The sequence below is a fragment of the Liolophura sinensis genome, chromosome 1 (assembly GCF_032854445.1).
Source record: "Liolophura sinensis isolate JHLJ2023 chromosome 1, CUHK_Ljap_v2, whole genome shotgun sequence".
NCBI classification, from domain to species: Eukaryota; Metazoa; Mollusca; class Polyplacophora; order Chitonida; family Chitonidae; genus Liolophura; species Liolophura sinensis.
Genome location: NC_088295.1, coordinates 62920054 through 62940522, shown reverse-complemented (window position 1 = coordinate 62940522; position 20469 = coordinate 62920054). Strand labels below are relative to the sequence as shown.

Here is a 20469-nt window from a genome sequence, read left to right as displayed (position 1 = left end):
GTCTTTATTATATATTCTACATAGCCATTTTTAGCTCGTTATAAAATTCAAGAAACCGAACCCATAAATGTGTATACAGGTATCTTATCTGTGACACGTGTCCAAGACACACTGCTAACCTATAAATCCATAAGAGCCGAGGACACACTGCAAAACTCTGCACGATTCTCGAGATGTTCACATTAACTCTGTGCTGTATTCTTCTCGTTGAGATTTACCTAACTTCAGCACAGGTTATTTTTGGTGGCGGCTGTCCAAAAGTGGACGTGTTTCAGAATTTCGACGCAACTCAGGTAGGTAGAAAATGTTTTACAAAGCTGTCACAACAACTGTTACAAGTCCCAAGTATTTTCCTGAAACAGGTTAAAAATGTGAGGGTGTAGTTTGAAAGGGGACGCAGTTTTGGTTTATTTTTTTATTTCATTGATGTTTTACACCGTACTCAAGAATATTTCACTTGCACGACGGCGGCCAACATCATGGTGAGAGGAAACCGGGCAGAGCCCAGGGAAAACCCATGAACATTTGCAGGTTGTCGGAAGACCTTCCCTCGTACGGTCGAAGAGGAAGCAAGTATGAGCTGGACTTAAACTCACAGCGACTGCATGGGTGGGAGGCTCCTGGGTCAATTCACCGTGCTGGTGTGCTAACCCCTTCGGCCCTTGAGGCGCAGTTTTGTGCAGATCAAATGCGGTGGGGGTAGTGGAAGGAACGTCTGCCTCACAAACAGCGGATACACAGTTCAATCCCGATTCGAGTCATATCAAACATTCTAACATCGATAATCTTGGCCCTACGTCTCTTAGCGCTCAGCACTTAGCACAATTATATAGGCCAAGTATGGTATACAGGTGGACCAATTGTGAGTGTAATGTAACTGAACGGGGCGTTGTGTCGGATGCCCTCGGCATGGCGTTCCAGTTGCATGTAGGCTGCACTATACATAAGTCGGCAATGGGCATTTCTCCCATAAGGAGACAGACGACGTATAACCCAAATCAGATATTCTGTTACGCCGGAAGCAATCATTAAGGCCCTATTCCACAAAGCCATTTCTGACTTAGGTCAAAATTTGAAAAGGGATCTTAAAGCTTATTTTTCGGCTTTAGAAAGCAAAATTTTATCCACCTCACTTATGTTATCTTAGGACAAATGTGTTCAAATTTCAACTTCCTGTAGTAAAAAGTAAGCTTTGTGAAGAAGTTTTAAATTTTGGCTTAAGTCAGAAATGGTACTGTGGAATCGGCCCCAGATACCGAACAGGCCTGTAAAGGCTTTAATTAATACAGAACCAATGAAGACAAATTGTAGGTAATATAATGTATCAGTGCAATCCTTTACAGTATATCGGCAAGTGGTACGAGTACGAACGATTTTTCTTCGTCACGGAGTATAACGACAGATGTGTTTCCGCTAACTATACCCTGAAAGACAACGGCCATGTCAAGGTCTTTAACCAGGGTGTCAATAAAGAGTAAGTATTGACACTGCTACTCTTCAAACGTTATTTTATGGAGTTCTTCTGCATGTTAGAATATTGTTTAAGTGTAAGTTTTGCCATTTGAATATTGTGTTCAGATTAGCGACATGGAAAATTTCAAGTATTTGGCTTTGATGATCCGTTATACCCGGTCATTCGTCATTGTTTCTATGTGATCATAGAGTCCAGCGGGTACAAATACCATGAAATATCATCAGTTCAAGTTTACGATCAATCACGAATAATTTTGCCAATGTTCATATTTAGTTTTCATAGCATTTCAATAAATGAGCAAATCCTATCATACGTCCTGGAAATTGAGACATTAGTGATTTATGTCAAACTCTTTACATGTATATAATTTTATATAAAGTGAATAGTTACTGAAAACGGGTATTAAGCACCCAAAATGAATTAATTTGTGTATTTTCTAGTATTTATTTATTTATTTATTTATTTGATTGCAGTCTAACGCCACACCTGGAGAATTACTAATCTAATAACTAACTAAATAAGCTGGGAGATCAATGCCATATCATACCTTGATCAACAGTACACACTTACAATCATTGTCCGTTTTTGTCGTTGTTGTAGTACAGGGGCCATTTCTACCTCCATTGGTGATGCTTTCGCTCCAAACGCCAGCGAGGCAGCCAAACTGAAAGTTCAATTTGCAGGTAAATCCCAGTTTCGAAAGTTTTCATAAAAAATATAGCATGACAATACAGTATGTACAAATGATTAAGCTCTTAAACTGGTCAAAAGTATACTTCACAAAATCAAAGCTACGATGTTATAGCCCAAATAGGGATAATTCTGATATGCGCTTTCTTATTTTGTTTTTGTAGGTGGTCCCCTAGGTAACTACTGGGTTTTGGATACGGATTATAAGACCTATACGGTGGTGTGGAGCTGTGTGGAGCCACCAATCCACCTGGCTCATGCTGGTGAGACGCCATCTTTATCTTGTCAACGCGATTTATATCCCATTTTTGTGATATGCTTTAACATTTTAATACAGTATTGATTTATTTATTTATTTGATTGGCGTTTTACGCCGTACTCAAGAATATTTCACTTATACGACAGCGGCCAGCATTATGGCGGGAGGAAACCGGGCAAAGCCCTGTGGAAGCCCACAACCATCAGCAGGTTGCTGAGAGACCTTCTCACCTACGGTCGGAGAGGAAACCAGCATGAATATAGTATTGATCATGGAAAGGTAAAGGGAAACAATGTGTACCGGCGCCTTCTGTTTCCTTGTTATAGCCTTAAATTTCAACGATTTGGCCTACTTTCATTCTTCAGCGTGGAGCTGTGCCTTTCAATTGCTAAGTCCAATCCCATTCTCGGACAAGGAACTTTCTAGATTCCTCTGCTCCTCGTGTTTTGGAGATCAGCGTAGCAATAATTGGTTGATGACACTCTCCCGTGTGGCCTTACATGGAGTTTGCCGCAGACTATGGTCGGTGGTTTACTGAGGGTGCTCCCGTGTGCCGCAAACCATGGTCGGTGGTTTACTGAGGGCAATCCCGTCTTCCGCAGACCATGGTTGGTGGTTTACTGAGGACACTTCCGTGTGCCGCAGACCATTTTCGATGGTTTACTGAGGGCACTCCCATGCGCCGCAGACCATGGTCGGTGGTTTACTGAGGGTACTCCCGTCTGCCGCAGACCATGGCACTCCCGTTTCCTGCACCCATGTAACTTGAGGCCGTTGTATTTAAGTGAAAAATCCTCGAGAAGTCGGGAGACCCCGGGATGTGAGTGAAAAATTGCAAAGTACAACGTTAAACCCCAAGCATACATACATACATAATTAACGTTAAGGTAAAGTGTGCAGTAATAAAGAAAATCAATGTGAGATACATCTGGAGTATTTTAGCATCTGTTTATTTGTCTTTCTCTAATTACAGAAATCACTTGGATTTTGTCTCGGAATCGATCGGGTATCTCCGACGACAGACGAAACAAGATCTATGCCCTTTTGAAGAAGTTCAACATAGATCCCAGTAAATTCAGTAGGATTGACCAGACAAACTGTCCAGTATAAAATATCATTGCGCAATGTTATATTTCATCATATGAACTCAGTGTGAATAAATTGTCCTCTAAAATACAATTAGACTTCAGCAAATTATTTTCTTAACACTTCAGATTGAGATTACTGTTGGAGGATTGAGACACTTATATAGGCTATGGACGACGCATATCATGTGATGGACTGATTTCGTGATTGACACAGTTACTGTTTGTCTGACTTAATTAATATTTTGTGAAATTTTCTTTCCAATTGAAATGATCAGTTATTTCATTGATACTAAACCATTCCTTATAGACTGAATGTGGTGAGTAGTGCATGGTACAATTAAGTCTTACATGATCATTGTCACGTATTATTTTTGTTTTGGACATAAGTAGATTCAAAGCATGCAAATATATGACACTAAAAAATAAGAAAACTTAAAAAAAATGTCTAATAAATATATCTGAATTTAGTTTTGACGTTTGTATCCACATACAATGGGAAATGAATACATTAAAAATATGAATATGATTAAAACTTTTTTTTGATAATTAAAACGTTTAATAATTAAACATGCACCACATCCTCATTTAGAATAAAGGAATGATTTTAGGTTAACGCCACATTCCTCATGTAGAGCATATTTATGTTATTATATAAATAAACATATTTATGTTATACATATAAATATATATGTGTTGGACTACCATTATGCAAAGAGGTGGGCTAAAATGCGCACCATACAAAAACATTTTTTTTCTAGTTACCTTGTCTCCTTAAAGAAAATAGAAACAACTTTTAAACAGCATGTTTACAAACAACTATTTATTTATTTATTTATTTATTTATTTATTTATTTGATTTGGTGTTTTACGCCGTATTCAAGAATATTTCACTTATACGACGGCGGCAAGCATTATGATGGGAGGAAACCCACGACTATCCGCAGTTTACTGACGGACCTTCCCACGTGCGGGCAGGAAGGAAGCCAGCATGAGCTGGACTTGAACTCACAGCGACCGCAAACAAGTGTTTAAAGTTTTTTATATAAATTTCGTTCATAATCATTCTTATATTTTCTTCGCATTTATAGTTCATGCCTATAAGTCATCATAACAACTCAAGGTTTTTGGATATATATATGTATACTCATTGACTTTACGTTAAAACGATCTGATTTTTATGACGAATTGTGTATATCGGTGACCTTTAATCATGTCCACCTTGTGTATGAGACCAGTTCTGTTGACCTAGAACGCGCCCTTTAGACTTCAAGAATAAGTTTAGATCAGCTTATCAGTGGTGTACTCGGACAGCATATTCGACACGTGTGGGTGGCACGATAGAAGTCACGAGATCGGCTTAAAATCAACAATTGGTTATCGCTGGTGTTTCTTCTGATCACACCTTGCATATCGACTATATATATATATATTTATAAGACTTACTTTTTACCTTGTTAAAATGGTTTTTACTTTATAGGTAGCCTGATGTAGATAGGGGTAGCCTTATTGAAATCATGAAGTTTGTTTTATCCTTTATTGCCCTGATCGCTTTCCAAATAGGGGAGGCACAAGTTGTTTTCCCTGGCCCATGCCGCGATGTACCAACAATGCCTAATTTTGATGCCAGTCAGGTAAGAGTCTGCTTTCTTTAGGAATTTTAGATGTATATTTCACGTAGATTCCGTTAACATAAGTCATTGTTAGCACTTGAGACAACACCATATACAAAGCAAATGACAATAAACGGGGATGGGGAAGAGGTTCATGTTATTCAGCTGTATAATGTCAAAGGTAGAGTTGAACGTTTAGAGTTGTATAACCCGTAAGTTAAACTCCAAGCCTCGGCCTCTCAGGTTAACAGGTTTCAGGTATTTAGCAGAGGCTCGAAAAACATATATTTTGTTGACGACGAATTTACTAGACTCTACTAAATAACTATAAAGTATAATATAGTATAGTATAGTATAGTATAGTATATTATGGTATAGTACATTACCGTACGGTACCGTATGGTACAGTACAGTACAGTACATTTCAGTACAGTACAGTACAGTACAGTACAATACAGTACAGTACAGTATAGTATAGTATATACACCACAGCGCAGCACAGCACATCACTGCACAGCACTGCACTGTACTGTACTGTGTTGTACTGTACTGTACTGTACTGTACAGTAAAGATGTAGGTATAGCATAAAAGTAAACTAGATGTGGAGAAAGAAAACAAATGAGCCTTTCTCAACTTTTTACATCTTTGTATTCAGACTGCAATTTCGAACGAGTTGTTTTTATCAAGGAATTGTTTCCACCAATAAGTATGGGGTATATTATATATGAAAGAAAAAGTTTGGCTTTAAAACAGTGAAATGATAAAATATGAAGACAACAGCATAGAGAGTTAAACCAGAACAGCGAAAACAAAAAATTGCCGACAAATCTACTCTTTTGTGAAATATTAAATGAGCTGTTATAGCTTGACTGCTATAGTATACAATGCAAAGAATAGTTACTGTTAAAATAGCTTAAAACGATGTTTATGTCCTCTTTTAGTTCTTTGCATACATACAGTTCGCAGCGTAATTCTGTGTTAAGGTTTAAATTGTGCTGTGTTTAAACATGCAGAAAAATGTGGGTCAAAAATGTGCTCGTACTTGACAGAACACGTGAGCTGGATATTATATACCTAGTAAATTTCGTGAATTTGAAATGTAAAGCTGTAGAAAAACGAACTGGTCAGGACAGGTCATTGTCCTCAAGATTTTGTCCGCTATGGATAGTGACCTCTGTGTTGGTAATTCTGCCATACAGCAAACATACTGTCCAAAGGTTTCTTTTAGCCTCGGTTATATTATACTGTTGTTGAGCACGTGTTATTTTATTATTTTGTCGAAGTCTAACTACAGCAAATGTTATTGTCTTATTCATAAACTTGACTTAAATACCTTTTGAACAGGATACCATAATTAAAACGTATGTATGTATGCTTGGAGGTTTTACATCTCAATAAAATGAAAATAAATCCTAAATAGTTGATATTTTACATGGTTGAGAAATAAATGTTACACCAAAGGCCAAATTTCAACCGTCCCATTCAGTTCAGCCCATTATTTCTATACAGCACAAAATAATAATGAATCCAAAATGCCTGATGAATGCATCGTTGAAACAAAATGTTTTTAATTATTTAATGGATTTAATTAATTATTTAATTAAAACTACTTTTTTTTCAATATCAAGAATTTTAAATTCATTTTTATTTTATTTAAATTCATTTATTTTTTTCTGTGATTTTATTATTTAGTTATATTGTAAAATTATGAAAGGAGTTCAAAATGTGTTGTTTTTGGATTTTAAACTATTCTGTTTTTTGTTTGTTTTTTTTTTCACGTCTTAAGTACTTAGGTAAGTGGTACGAGCATGAACGATTCTTCTCCATCGCGGAGTATGACGAGGATTGTGTGTCCGCCAACTACAGCCTCAAGGCCGATGGCAAGGTCAAGGTCGTGAACCAAGGCGTAATTATTGGGTGAGTTGTAGCATTAACACATGGCTAAGAAGAGAGAAGTTCAGCTTCGTGATTGGAAGATCTTATATGGCAGCACATCTCTGCGTCAGATATTTGCAGTTTGTGCTTGTATTTCAATGACTGTTGTTTACTCAAACGCACCAAATACCCACAAATTGGTTAGATTATTAGAGTAAACCTACCAGTTAATGCGTTCATGAAAGATATGCCAAAAATACACTGTAAGTAAAGCTGGTTACGGAGATAAGTTCAAATTTTTGGTTATAACGTCTCGCATGATGTGGCTTATATATACATGTGTATATGGCCTATCCGCGGTGCATGCATGTGTCTTCAATTTATGAAGGCATGTGGCATTTGGGTTTCTGAATATCACCACTACTCTTCTTGACAGTTTGACACCACAACAAAAAAGTGATTTTCTTTGAAACGGATCTTAACACGCAAATACATAAATCACTTTCACTTTAATTTAATTATATGCCTGTCACGATAAAAATCACTGCTCTGGTTTGTTGTGACGTCACACGGTATTTATCTTGCTCCAGCACCAGCCAGGTGGATGAAGCTGTAGGAGAAGCCTATGCCCCGGATCCTAATTTCCCTGCCAAATTGTTGGTTATCTTCGGAGGTAAGCATTAGGAAGTACATGTAATGGTAACAGAATCACCAGATTTGCTTCAGAGACCTCTTTAAGCAATCACATTATGGATAGGCTACCTATGCGTCAAATCTGAGAATGGTCTACAGGTTACTTATCAACTTGAAAAAGAGCTTTGTTTAACCTTAGCAATGATAAGATACACATTTTAACACACAATCCTTGACTCACACAGACCGCAATTCCAAAAATATTAGAATAAAATATAATCTCGGTTGACGTAATGAGAGCAAGTTCAGTTAAGTTGGGCTCCAAGACGTCATTTCGCGGGGAAATGTATTCCTGTCAACAAGTTTGTGTTTAATACAAGATACAGAGCCTACCTGTCAAACTGATTCACTCCCCATTTACACACAAAAACAAATTCTAGCCACAAAAAAAATCCTTCGTAATGATGTAGTTTTTATCGAAATTAAATGAACTGAAGCGCAGTTCGAGACACTTCCTTTAACCACCAGGTTCCACTCTGTAAACAGGTCCGCCGTCAAACTATTGGGTGCTGGACACAGACTACAAGACGTACACAGTAGTGTGGAGTTGTCGGGACACGAAAACGAGGCAAGCCCACACTGGTCAGTATTGTCACTAGAAGACAACATTATCTGATCACACAGCAACGGCGGAATGCATGGTTGTATGGTTATATCGCCAGTCCTTAATAGTGTGTTTAATCTCGAAAATTGGACAGACTTGCTACTTTGAACGCATTCCCTCCGTAGTGTACAGCTTAATTAATCGTGCATGTGAATGGAAGGAATATCATGTTTGGCCTTCGTTACACTGAGAGTGGCTTACAAGATCAGTCATAAATAACCTGAGTGACATTAAACCGCAGGCTAACTCTGATCACCTGACAACTGACATGAATCCTTTCTTGAACAATTGACTATACTGACATACCAGTACATGTACCTATATGTACACATGTACCTTCACACGTGAGGAAGTTTGTCAGCAACCAACCAAAGGTCGGTGGTTTTCACCGGGCACTCAAGGTTTTTTTTTTTCAGATCCGTCATCGTGTCTGAAAAATCCTTCAGTAAAGCGTTAAACAGTTAATTAAATGAATAATTATACTAATGGCTTAAGTTTCTGAATATCCTATGGCCTCGCTGATGGTTAAAACGCTGCTGTGCTACCCTTGATCACTGAGGCCGAATGTTGGAATCCAGCTCTCGCTGTTTCGGCTGTAAGTCAAGAGGTTTGTAGGGTTTCCGCCGTCATTAATAAGTGAAAAAGTCTTTAGGACTGCTTTAAACACCAATAGATCGATAGATCGGCCGCAGAGCTCATGAACACACAAAGTATCATATTTATTTATTAATTTGATTGGTGTTTTATCCGCCATACTCAAGAATATTTCACTTATGCGACCGCGGCCAGCATTATGGTGTGAGGAAACCGGGCAGAGACCAGGGAAAACCCACGACCATCCGCAGTTTGCTGAAAGACCTTTCCACATATGGCGGGAGAGGTCTGGACTTGAACTCACAGCGACCGCATTGGTGAGAGGTTCCTTTGGTCACTGGAGTTTCTATCGTTAGTGCATGTTTTATCCTTTGTTAATGCTCTCTTTGTCTTTAAAGCTTGTTTCTGTATATGACTATACTAAAACGGTGCGTGTAAATCTCCCCCATGGCAATTTTCACTACACCGTTAATTTTTAAAATCGTTTTTCTTTCGATTTCAGAAGTTACTTGGATTCTCAGTCGAGATCGTTCTGGAATTTCCGAGTACAGGAAAATGGAAATATACAATTTATTAAAGAAATATAATATAGATACTAGTAAATTTCAGAAAGTTAATCAGAAAAACTGTATCATCTGATATTATAGCGTGTTTTGTCAAATGCTGGACACATTGTGCATATTGTAGATATCCATGTCAGAACAGTATATAGACCTGATAAGAAGGCATTTTGTGAACATTTAATTTTATAAAATTTCAAATAAAATGACTACTTTTTATATTCCAAAATGTTTTGGGTTTGAATTCATGAGTTTTGATCTTATGCTCTTATGACTCATTAATCCCTGGAGATAATCACAACCGTTAGGTTCACTCGTTTTAAATGTGATTGACAGAATGAAAATTGCGCGGTGTTATTGATCAAAGCCAGCTACAGGCGTGGTTTCAATCCCGGGCTTGATCAGTGGGGCTCTAGATTCTCCCAGTTTTAATGCACAGAGGGTCGTTGGATGGCCGATGGCTTTACACCTTCGTTGAAGCCAACTTGAACTCCACCAGTAGGGCACGTAAGTCATACGTTCCACGTGACGAAGTGGGTCAGCTACTTGTCAACGCTTGGTGGTTTACCCCGGGTACTCTGGAATGTACCCGGTCATGTAATCCAATCCATAAAACTGGCCGTCAGTGCATAAGTGAAAACTCCTTGCGTCTCGCTTTCAGCAAAAACCATATAAATGAAACATTCGTGCGTAGGGCTTAAAACACCAATCTAATAAATAGATAAAAAAATAAATAAAGTCTTTGGTATGACCCGACCCGGATTTGATCCCGGGTCTCCCGACATCATGAGTAAACAGAATAGAGCCGCGACGACAGTAGCACTACAATGCAACCTACATGTAGCTGGCAATTAGATCGTCACATCTACGTAACCAATGAAAATGGGCCTCTTTTCCGTTGACCTCAGATTGGGTCTTATTCAAACTGTTCATGTAAATGCCTAACTATAGGCCCTACATGTAGTATCAGTTTACATGCCCCTTGCACCTGTTCCCTCTGTTCTGTTATACTTATAGGCTACCGTCCTAAATGGTTTTCTAAGATTTAAGAGCAGCTGATTTTGACCATCTATCGGGAAACTTTTATTTTTTTTCCCCCCACGCACTCAATATCTACTGTCCTGTTTCTATTGGTCCTACCGACTTTTCTGTTACCGTAGCTTATATCTTTCTCTCTTGTTGTCATTTGTTTATTAATTTCCTCTGACTGTTTTTTTTTTTTAAATCTTCCCTTGATTTCGTGTTTACACGTGCACTGGCTCCGATTTTGTTTCAAAATTGCGAAGTCAACATCCTTTAATGAATAGACGTGTAGTCTAAGGCTAATAAATTAGGTTTTGGACTGACAGACCTCCATGATTAGATGCTCTGTTTTAAGGTATCGTTAACATTTATTTATAACATTTACTTCCTTATGCCCAACTTCAGACATATCTAAAATGTGTAGTTCTTTGGCCACATTGAAAAGCACAATAATTACCCGTGGTATCATCAAAAGCCGGTTAAATTCTTCCGTTAAATCTGTCTTTCGTATTTTTGCTGGGTTAAAAGTTTGTCGTCAGCTAACCGAAAGCGAAATGGCGGCAATCGACAAAGTAAGAATTCTTGTTGTCGGTGATTCGGGTAAGTTTTCCCTCTCTCGTCTGATATTGCGGCCCGCTTTTCTCAGATTTTGTTCCCTTGATGCATTTCCCTCAATAGCCTTGAAGAAAACTCACTAAACGATTAAATATCTTTCACAAGTAAGGAAGTATTTATGTTTGACGTGTCATTGGTTTAACAGGTAAATGTTTTATGAAGTGTCCAGTTTCCGTCATTTCTAGAGTTAATACTAATTCCACGCACTTCGTGCAGTCTTCGAATAATTTTGACAACCAAATAATTATCTCTAGCGTGTCACATGGATTTACCGTTTATTGTTTATTGTGGCATAATGAATATCGAGCCTTATGCAGTTCTTGTTTTGTGACCAGTTCACTGTTAATAAGTAAAAAATCCATCTCATTTATTTGTCTTCCAGGAGTGGGCAAAACCTCCTTAGTTCACCTTATATGTCATAATCAACCAGTAGGAAACCCGGGCTGGACAATAGGCTGTTCAGTGGAAGTAAAGGTAGCCAGTGTTAATTAATTGGTCATATATAGTTTTAACAAGTTGTGAGTGTAAGTTACATACCTTGTAGCAAATTTGTACTTGATGTGCTTATGCTATAGTATACCGGTACCCTATTCCCTTGGCCTTACAAACAGAAGATGTTGGAAACACCGGCCCGCCTAACCCCACCTAAACTATGCTGGCGAACTCGAAATAAAGCATTCTGTCGCCAGCTTTGACACACATTTCCTCTGTTCACGCCATCTGACGCCTTCTGCTACATGTCACACATCTAGTACCCATGTTAGGGGAGCTCCGTGGCAAAGGTGGTTGGCGTGTCAGCATGGCATTGTGACAGAGGGGCCTTTCAGCAATGTGGCCGTTGTGAATTAAAGTCTAGCTCATGCTGGCTGCCTCTCTGGCTGTAGGTGAGAAGGTCTTGCAGCAAGCTGCAGATGGTCATGGGTTTCCCCTGGGCTCTGCATGGTTTCCTCCCACCATAATGTTGGCTATCATTTTGTAAGTAAAGTATTAATTTGTTATGGTGTAAAATACCAATCAAAAAATTAAATAAGTACCCTTGTTAATCCAAAATATGTCTATTTAATTTGGAAAAAAAAAAACAAGTTAACAGAACACATGTATGACAGAATGTATTGGATACGATAAGTATAGAGAATATGTGAGTCAGAACTCGAAGTGGGGTTAGGCAAGCTGGCTATTCCAACCATTACTTTTAATTACATGTAGGTTTGGATAAGGTTTGGTGTTTAATTGGTCTAGTCATTTATACATTTTATTTGTATTTTTAGAGATATTTTACAGGCAAAACCTTGTTTTATAATTATTTGGGTAAAGTTTCTATATACTCAGTTCGTTATATGAACTAAAAGACAAGTATTTGTTTATAAAATGACATGACAAGTAACTCTTTACCACTTTATAGACTTACATGTAAAACAATAATTTTCCTATGTTTTCAACTGCAGCTACATGAATATAAAGTTGGCACACCATCAGAAAAAACCTACTTTTTAGAGCTGTGGGATATTGGAGGATCAACAAGTCACGCAAACAGCAGATCCATCTTCTATAACCCTGTGCATGGTAATAAAGTTCAGCCTCTGTTGTGCCACCTGACATACATCTACATGCTTCACCATTTTCCAGTACAGTTTAAATGTTTTCCAGTATGAATTTGAATGTTTGCTTGAGCCATGTATCAGAAAAGAGTTGAACCTAATTAGTTGTACTGTCACTTTTATAAAACCAAGTGCTGTATTAGATTTAGAAAGTATACAATGCAATGTGTGTGTAAATCATTCTTTTCAACATGTGCTTCATGTTAGGTGCATGAAAAGGCACTTTTAGAAGCACATATAGGCCACCAAGTGATACTTTTGATGCCAATACTTGATTTTTCTGATTAGAAATTAATCAAACTTTAGAAAAAACCCTCAAGTGGCCTAGTAAGTTCAACCAGAATCATCCAACCAGAATCAAGCAAAATGTATCACTTGAAAAATGCTAGATGAAATACGATACTTATACAATTTAAATTGATTTATTGATTGTCCTTTTATCTGTATCTGTAGCATCATGCAGTAATGTTCATTTGATTAATTGTTTACTTTCACTAGGGGTAATACTCGTCCATGATCTCACGAACAGAAAATCTCATCAGAACTTGCGAAAGTGGCTGGCTGAAGTGTTAAACAGAGAGAGTCATAAGGACTCAAATGGGTAGAGTTTTCTTTTTCTAAAATATATATTAGGTATCCCTTACTGGCCAGTTCAGTTGTCTAATGTTCTATCCCTCACTGGCCAGTTTAGTCGTCTAAAGCACTATCAGTCCCTAGCCAGTTCAGTAGTCCAAAGCCCTATCATTCCCTAGCCAGTTCAGTAGTCCAAAGCCCTATCAGTCCCTAGCCAGTTCAGTAGTCCAAAGCTCCAGTCAGATTGCTGTAGTTGACAGATGTTTTATGATTATGGTTGGGTGTGGACTCCTATATTGTGTATACAATTCTAGAGTACAATTCTAAGGTCATATATTTTTATCCAGACCCTACTTTAAGAAATGCCACTTCTCAGGGGAAACCCACGACCATCCGCCGGTTACTGCCAGACTTTCTCACAGTCACATAAGTAGCGGAGAGACTCCTGAGTGATTTTGTTGCCCTAGCGTCCTAACCTCTAGGCCACAAGGAGCCCTGTACTTGAATGACTAAGATATATCTCTGCAATGCTTACAATCTAGACTCAGATCTCCTCATCATCTGTATAAACGTAGGAAGTGTTAAACACTATGAATGTAAGATGTGAATGTTTTCCTTGCAGCCTTTGCATGACTATCTGTTTACAGGTATGACTATGATCCTGAGCAGTTTGCTGGAAACCAGACCCCTGTCTTAGTGGTGGGTACAAAGGCTGACCAGGCAGAGCGGCTACGAGAGAACGTTCTCTCACGTGTTTCTTCTGTGGCTGAAGAGTGTGGGGCGGATGAAATTAACCTGGTAAAATGTCTGCCATTCTAAAAAGGGTGTTACAATAATTCTTCCACTATATTTATCATAATTCCAGAATGTTTTCTTCTTCATTATATAGATTTGATCTGAAAATGACGAAGTTAGGTAGTTCTTGCAACCTATTTTAAGTTCACTTGTCATTTTTGTATGATTGCATTATTCACTACTTAAAAGGCTTGGTGAAGAGGGCTTGAATTGTTGATAGGGGTGGTTCCCCACTAGTGGTGCCTGCTGGCTTTATTCGAACACGGCCACGGTGTATTTCACCTACGATTTCACACCTTCCATTAATCCGGGTAGTAGTAACAGCTTAGCAAAAACAAGGGAAATGGGGATAATCCGCTTAACCGCACTGAGGTAGGCAGTGAGCAAAATTCTGTCAGTAGTCAAAGAAGCTATGCCAGGAAATGGAGTGAAAACTGTTCCTATTTCGACACTTGACCAGAAAATAAACTGACAGCCAAAGAGTTCAAATCAATTTATTTTGCCAAAGCAAAAAACAGGATGACGGAAGTATAATATATTGAAAAGACCAATGACTTTAGATATTGAAAGTTGTGAGTAAGAACGGACAAAGCAGCCCTCAAAAATCGTTTTACAAGTGAACAAACAGAGCAGGGGTAGAAAAATAGCCATTCAATCTTGGTTAACAATGGGCAGAGTATATAAAAAGTTGATTATTTTTTAAAATCAGTCAGTATCAAAACCAATCAGTATTGCGTGTGGTCACCCCTTGCTTCAATGGGCGTAGTTACCGTAGGCCTGCCTGTTTTTGGCCTGTCCGATGTCTTCCCTGTCTGTCTGTGACGTTGCATCAAGTTTGACACAGTGACACGAGAGTAGCCGAAGATCCTTGCAACGTGGGCACGAATGGCTCCCATGGATACCACACCCAGGGCCCTCTCGTTGTTCTGCAGTCATTCGAGGCATTACTTTGAAGGTTTTTAGTCAGTGTGCAAGTCCAGCGTACTGTGCGTAACGTTTTTATACACTTTTTACATGTGCAATTGCGGCCATGCATGGGTCACACGATTTTTCAACTTTCTTCGTTGTCTCAAATTCATGTGGGCATATATGACGCTTGTTGCACATGGGAATATGCTTTGTACAGTGTTTTCTTACAATGATTTGCTGAAAAGTCTGGTTAAATTTAACTCGCAGAGTCGTCAGTTTATAATTAGGTCTTCTGACAGTTATATTCATAACAGTTTCAACATGGCATCAGCAGTGACAGAGGTATCCTTTATTCCAACTGCACGAGGTGGGCAAAAGCTTTCCCATGCGGGCTGCTTATATTGTGTAATCTGTCATACTTTAGCTAAAGAATGGTGGTGATGCACAAAACCTAAGTGTTTGTCTGGCTTGACTACTGAGAATGACATATAAGTTCATGCTACCATTACTCACAACCATCCTCCCAGCCATACCGATGCTTAAAGGTGGGGCGGCTCCTCCTCTTAAGAGACGGAAATATAGAAAACTGGATGCCAGATTGACAGGCCTTAAAATGAAATTTGAGCAGCAACTGATCGATGTAATGCCATATGCTGATTCGGCGTCACACTTTCTTGCTATATAAATGTGTGTTCAGTACCATCTGTTATATATTTGGGTCACATTGTCTAAAGTGTTGCTTATTTAAAAAAAAAAGAAACAAACAAATGACACACTGAAATTTATTCAATTTGTTTGAGTTTTGCACCTACGAGACATATATGACATAGCAGATATGTCTGTCAATCTCCAGTCTTTGTAGACCTACTCTCCCTACTCAGAAACCACATGCGGTGATAATCAAAGTTAATCATACCAGCTTATAGTGCATCAGAGGTCGTAGGCGTTAGCAGCATAAACCTCACAGGTCATGATATCAGCACGGGTACAGTTGGAGCTTGTCCACAGTATCTATGCATCAGCGTCAAGAGATCATTCCAACAGTAGGTCCAGCTGCACTCAATCGCTACCACCGGCTCAAACGGGCTTCATTGTTGATGAATATGTTACTGTTGTTTTTTTTTATATGTCTTGCAGGATTGTAATCAGGAGAAATGTGTTGCTCCAGGCTCAACCAATGCTGTGAAACTTTCCAGGTTTTTTGATAAGGTAGGATTTACAATTTGTAGTGAACTATTTTTGTGGTGTATGCAATTTAAGAATATCAATCAATTTCATTTCATATGTAAGATTAACTCAAACTATTTATTTGAAGTAGATAGGTCAGTGTAATAGTTAAATGAACTGCTTGTGTGTAACCAAAGAAGTTGTCAGTTCTTCAGTATACCTTTAATAATGGGTTTCAGTAAGACATGGGAAAAAGTCATTGACAAATTCTTGTTTTATGCATGTTATTTTCAAGTAATTTTTATTGTTAAACATTCTTATATTTATGTCCTTTATACATTACAGAGGGAGATATATGTGTTGTTTTCTACAAACTAAAAGGAAATAAAGAAATCTCTAAAACCCAAGTTTTGCTTTTGCTTTGACAGGTGATAGAAAGGAGATTTTACACAGGAAATCAGGTTGGTGGTAACCGTATACCTTATAGCCCAAATGTCAACATTTAGTGCTCTGCAGAAGTTGTCCTGTTTCTAAAAGATGGTCCAAATCGTAAGATGTCAAATTTTTCAAGTTTCTGAATGGTTTGGATTTGGATTGCTTTTTGTGGCCTGGTTTGGACACTGCTTCTCATTTTTCGCTTTGGAGACGGTATCTCAAAGTAAATCTTCCCTTCGCTTGGGTCAATTTTCACCTTTGTATACTAGGTCTGTTTGCTTTGTATGTTGGTCAGTTTTTCCCTTGTGAGAGTTACTTTTGCCCTTTTTTTACGGGTCAAGTTTTCACTCCTATATTTGACAAATGTATCCTCTACCTGGATAAGCATCCACTTAAGCTTCCATGTGTCTGTTGGTAGATGTCTCCTGTGTTTGGGTTAGCACTCCTTTCATGCATGTCAGTAGAGGTTCTTTTCGTGTCCTGACACATCCGTGGAATGTCTGGAAAAATATCTCCTCACACAATAAATGACATCAACATGGTGCTATATCTTTAATAGAGGAATGTATTAATTTTTTTATTATACACAACTGTCCATTCTTTTGTAACTCTTTAACAGCATTTGATGATGACATACTTCAGCGTTTTACAATTTCTCTGTCTTCTATTATGGAGTTTTCCTCGATATGTATGGGTAGAAAATCAGCTGACCACTGATATTGGGGTTTTGATTGGCTGGCTGGTTGTTGATTTACACAATACTAGTTACTCATAGCTATTGAAAAAGATTTGAAAAAAATTTCCAACAATGAAGTTAACAACATGAACGTCTTATTAGTTAATGGTGACATACATATACATATTGTATACATGTACCTACATAAAGGCGCACTTCATGGGCTATTTTTCACGTAGCATGGGTGTATGTGGTGGAAAAATAGTCCCTCTTGACTTCACGGAGATCTACTAGGTTGAAGTTTCTCTGAGTTTTAGCATGGACTGTTCCCTGTTTCACATCTCAGAGTAGTAGATCTTTGCAAGTTTACACATACCTCTGCCTGTACCAGCACTTCTTTCTGTACACAACTTCGCACCCTGGTGAATGGAAATACACATGTATGGTTATAGAGATGGTCTTAAGGGATGTGGCTAGAAGCATATAAATGTGAATTTAGAGTTTATACATGTGCACTTTTAATGCTAGTACATTATTAAAATGGGTCATACTTAAAACTTACTCAAGAAAATTACTTCTCTAAAATACCCTGTGAAGGAATAGATTGCAGTGTAGGATATACATTTCTGGTTAATTTGATTCACCATTTCGTCAGTAGGCTAGTGAGTCATTATGTTGCAATACTTCGGAAATTTAAATGACACCCATTTAAATTGTGCTGGAATATTTTAGAATTGCTTAGATCTGATCTAATACAAAACTTTATATATAGGTTTTAACAGTGTGTTTCTACTTCCTTTGCCCTTGGCTTTTCTATGTGTCTCAGATTACATATAGTAGAGTGCTTTTAATTAACATTGTATGAATTGTTTCTAAACTGCTTTTTTTTTTCTTTTTTTTTTTCTCAGAGTTTTGGCTCATCCTCAATGACCAGAAGAACTTACTCACCTCTCTATTACAAGAATTCCCATGTGGACTGAAATCAACCAATGACAAACAGTCCTATCGACCAATCACCATAACAAAAGCACCAGCATTTAGTGCCAATTTCAGTGTTTCGAACTTTTCAATAATTGATTGACTGTGTGAATGGATTAAGATTTTTTTTCAAAGGGGTCAAGACGTTGTGATACATGTATAGGGACTTACTTATGCTGTACACATCTCCTTACGTGTCTTTCTTATGTCACCTCTTCAAACCAGTCGATTAAAATGAAACGTCTAACTTTAGAAATATTTTTCCAAAATTGCTCTGGTTTTTCCCATACATCAAACTCTCGATATTCCATATTGTTTGTTTTGATAAAATATGATAAAATATGATATCTTGATTTGAAGTTACAAGTTTAAGAAAATACAAATTTTGAGTAAGTTGTAAGTGAGTGCTTGGGGTTTAACATGGTACTTAACCATTTTTCAGTCATATGATGGCAAAGGAATCCTTAGAGTGCATGGAATGTGCCTCCTTGTTGCAGGACAGATATCTGCTACTCTTTTATCTAGTGCTGCTTCACTGAGACGACTTACTGAAGCCAAATAAGCAGCACCGCCCGAGCCATTATACTGATACAGGTCAGCCAGTCGTTGCATTATCCCCTTAATGCTGAATGCCAGGTGAAGAAGTTACAACTTCCTCTTTTAAGGTCTTAGGTGTGACCAGGATTGACAATGGAATAACCCCCTCTCGAAGCGAAAGCTCTACCATTTTTGCTACTGGGGCCTGTTTGAGTTAATGAAGTTGACATACAAATATGTTGATAGATTTGATGTGAACACTGAGGTATGTTAAAAATGCTATTATCCCAGTACATGCCTATTAACAGCAGTGTCAGAGTGGTACTGAAATTTTTAAGGGGAAAAGTGAAAACATATAATTGCCTCTCTGCTGGATTGGTTACTACAGTGTGGTATTAACATGAAAAGCTGTAGCCACCTGTCTCAGTATTCAATTCTTTTATGCAAAATGTAATATTTGTGTTGAATATGCAGTGTATTGACCTTCATACATAAATTACATACGCTCATTTGCTGGTCAACGATGTACTGAGAAGAAATATGTTGTACACACTTTTTGTTCTGCATTCATGTCCTGTGTACACGTAGCTTGTGGATGGGCCAAAGATTGTTATTACCAAGAGCTATACTTCTGTTGCTAGAGACAACTGCGTATGTCACGAATGATGAATATTAAATAATTTATTTTTAAATTTAAACGTTTGTCACTGGTTTTGTCCTTTTAGCTTATACTAGTATGTGGTTATGGGTCTCCTCTGTGGCCAAGTGGGAAATAGTGTGCTAGAACAATCTGACGGCCCAGGAACCTCTCACCAGTGCAGTCATTTAGAGCTCAAGCCCGGCTGGCTACCTCTTTGGTCATATGTGAAAAGGTCGGCCACAACTTGCGAATGGTTATTTTCTGTGCCCAGTTTTCACCCACAGGCAGCTGTCATATAAGTGAAATACTCTTGAGTGCAGCATAAAACACCAGTCAAGGGAAAGAAATACATGCACTGGTACATGTTTATGTATTATTTTCAGAAAGGAAAGCCAGTTATTTTACGAACCCGTATCTAAAGAGGGAATGTCTGACTAGACCTTGATTCTTAAACAAGGCTGTTGGCAATACATGGGCATTTCTTTGGTTGTGATTTGGAGGTCCCATAGGTATATCCACAAGTTTCCATTTAAATTATAATTCAGTACATTATATCATTAGGTCAGCTTAGGCCATCAAAATGTGCCAGAAATAGCATGCTCATGCCAAAGCTATTTATGGGATTGCAACAAATACACACATTTTTTTTCAAGTTAGGTATGCAAAATTCTTTTATATATTATACTTTCGCTTGATCAGTAAATAGATTTTAAAAAGCACATATGTTAATGTTGAGAGCAATGTAAAGTACTGAAAAAGGAAATCTGCCCCGTTACGAGTTTCCTCAACTTTGTCTGATGTAGTATTGCAGTGTTCTGGCAAAGTTACTGGAGTAGATCAAGGTTGTTCGAGCTTCAGGTAACTACGTAAGCATTTTTTTTTTTTGGTGCTAATACCAATAAAAACGAAGTAATATACTCGAGTGAAAGGAAAAATAAAATGGTTACAGCGAGTGTGAGTAGGCCTATACATATACGAGGGCAAAGTTTGATTAAAAACGAGATGAAAAATAATGATTCAGGGGAGGTGACTGTATGAGCCCAAAACTCTCCATGTTACGGTTGTACGAGAATTC

The 20469-nt window shown here is 38.1% G+C and overlaps 3 protein-coding genes across 4 annotated transcripts; all 3 read left to right on the top strand.

Moving 5' to 3' along the window:
• The first annotated feature begins 158 nt into the window (after positions 1 to 158).
• Positions 159 to 9527, top strand: LOC135463180 (apolipoprotein D-like). The gene is made up of 5 exons (XM_064740500.1): positions 159 to 293; positions 1344 to 1474; positions 2075 to 2157; positions 2329 to 2427; positions 9391 to 9527. Exons 1-5 carry the CDS (start codon positions 174 to 176, stop codon positions 9525 to 9527), a joined length of 570 nt encoding a protein of 189 aa, XP_064596570.1. The 5' UTR covers positions 159 to 173.
• Positions 5119 to 8289, top strand: LOC135482311 (apolipoprotein D-like). Its single transcript, XM_064762228.1, has 4 exons — positions 5119 to 5142; positions 6909 to 7039; positions 7588 to 7670; positions 8177 to 8289. Exons 1-4 carry the CDS (start codon positions 5119 to 5121, stop codon positions 8287 to 8289), a joined length of 351 nt encoding a protein of 116 aa, XP_064618298.1.
• A 1498-nt stretch (positions 9528 to 11025) lies between the features above and the next one.
• On the top strand, positions 11026 to 19452 carry LOC135476472 (rab-like protein 3). 2 transcript variants are annotated; one of them, XM_064756505.1, is made up of 8 exons: positions 11026 to 11071; positions 11469 to 11560; positions 12532 to 12649; positions 13183 to 13285; positions 13905 to 14055; positions 16099 to 16170; positions 16557 to 16589; positions 18148 to 19452. In XM_064756505.1, the coding sequence occupies exons 1-8, from the start codon at positions 11026 to 11028 to the stop codon at positions 18217 to 18219; spliced, it is 687 nt and encodes a 228-aa protein (XP_064612575.1). In that variant the 3' UTR covers positions 18220 to 19452. The 2 variants fall into 2 exon arrangements, with proteins under 2 accessions (XP_064612575.1, XP_064612583.1); XM_064756513.1 differs by having other exon boundaries at positions 16557 to 16677.
• Positions 19453 to 20469: the final 1017 nt, after the last annotated feature.

Excerpts from the sequence above, each read along its gene's own strand:
- LOC135463180 (XM_064740500.1), top strand. The coding sequence starts at position 174 with ATGTTCACATTAACTCTGTGCTGTATTCTTCTCGTTGAGATTTACCTA. Across the intron at positions 294-1,343 it reads AGAATTTCGACGCAACTCAG|TATATCGGCAAGTGGTACGA; the intron begins GTAGGTAGAAAA and ends AATCCTTTACAG. Across the intron at positions 2,158-2,328 it reads ACTGAAAGTTCAATTTGCAG|GTGGTCCCCTAGGTAACTAC; the intron begins GTAAATCCCAGT and ends TTGTTTTTGTAG.
- LOC135482311 (XM_064762228.1), top strand. The coding sequence starts at position 5,119 with ATGCCTAATTTTGATGCCAGTCAG. Across the intron at positions 5,143-6,908 it reads CTAATTTTGATGCCAGTCAG|TACTTAGGTAAGTGGTACGA; the intron begins GTAAGAGTCTGC and ends TCACGTCTTAAG. Across the intron at positions 7,671-8,176 it reads ATTGTTGGTTATCTTCGGAG|GTCCGCCGTCAAACTATTGG; the intron begins GTAAGCATTAGG and ends CTCTGTAAACAG.
- LOC135476472 (XM_064756505.1), top strand. The coding sequence starts at position 11,026 with ATGGCGGCAATCGACAAAGTAAGAATTCTTGTTGTCGGTGATTCGG. Across the intron at positions 11,072-11,468 it reads TCTTGTTGTCGGTGATTCGG|GAGTGGGCAAAACCTCCTTA; the intron begins GTAAGTTTTCCC and ends TTTGTCTTCCAG. Across the intron at positions 11,561-12,531 it reads GCTGTTCAGTGGAAGTAAAG|CTACATGAATATAAAGTTGG; the intron begins GTAGCCAGTGTT and ends TTTCAACTGCAG.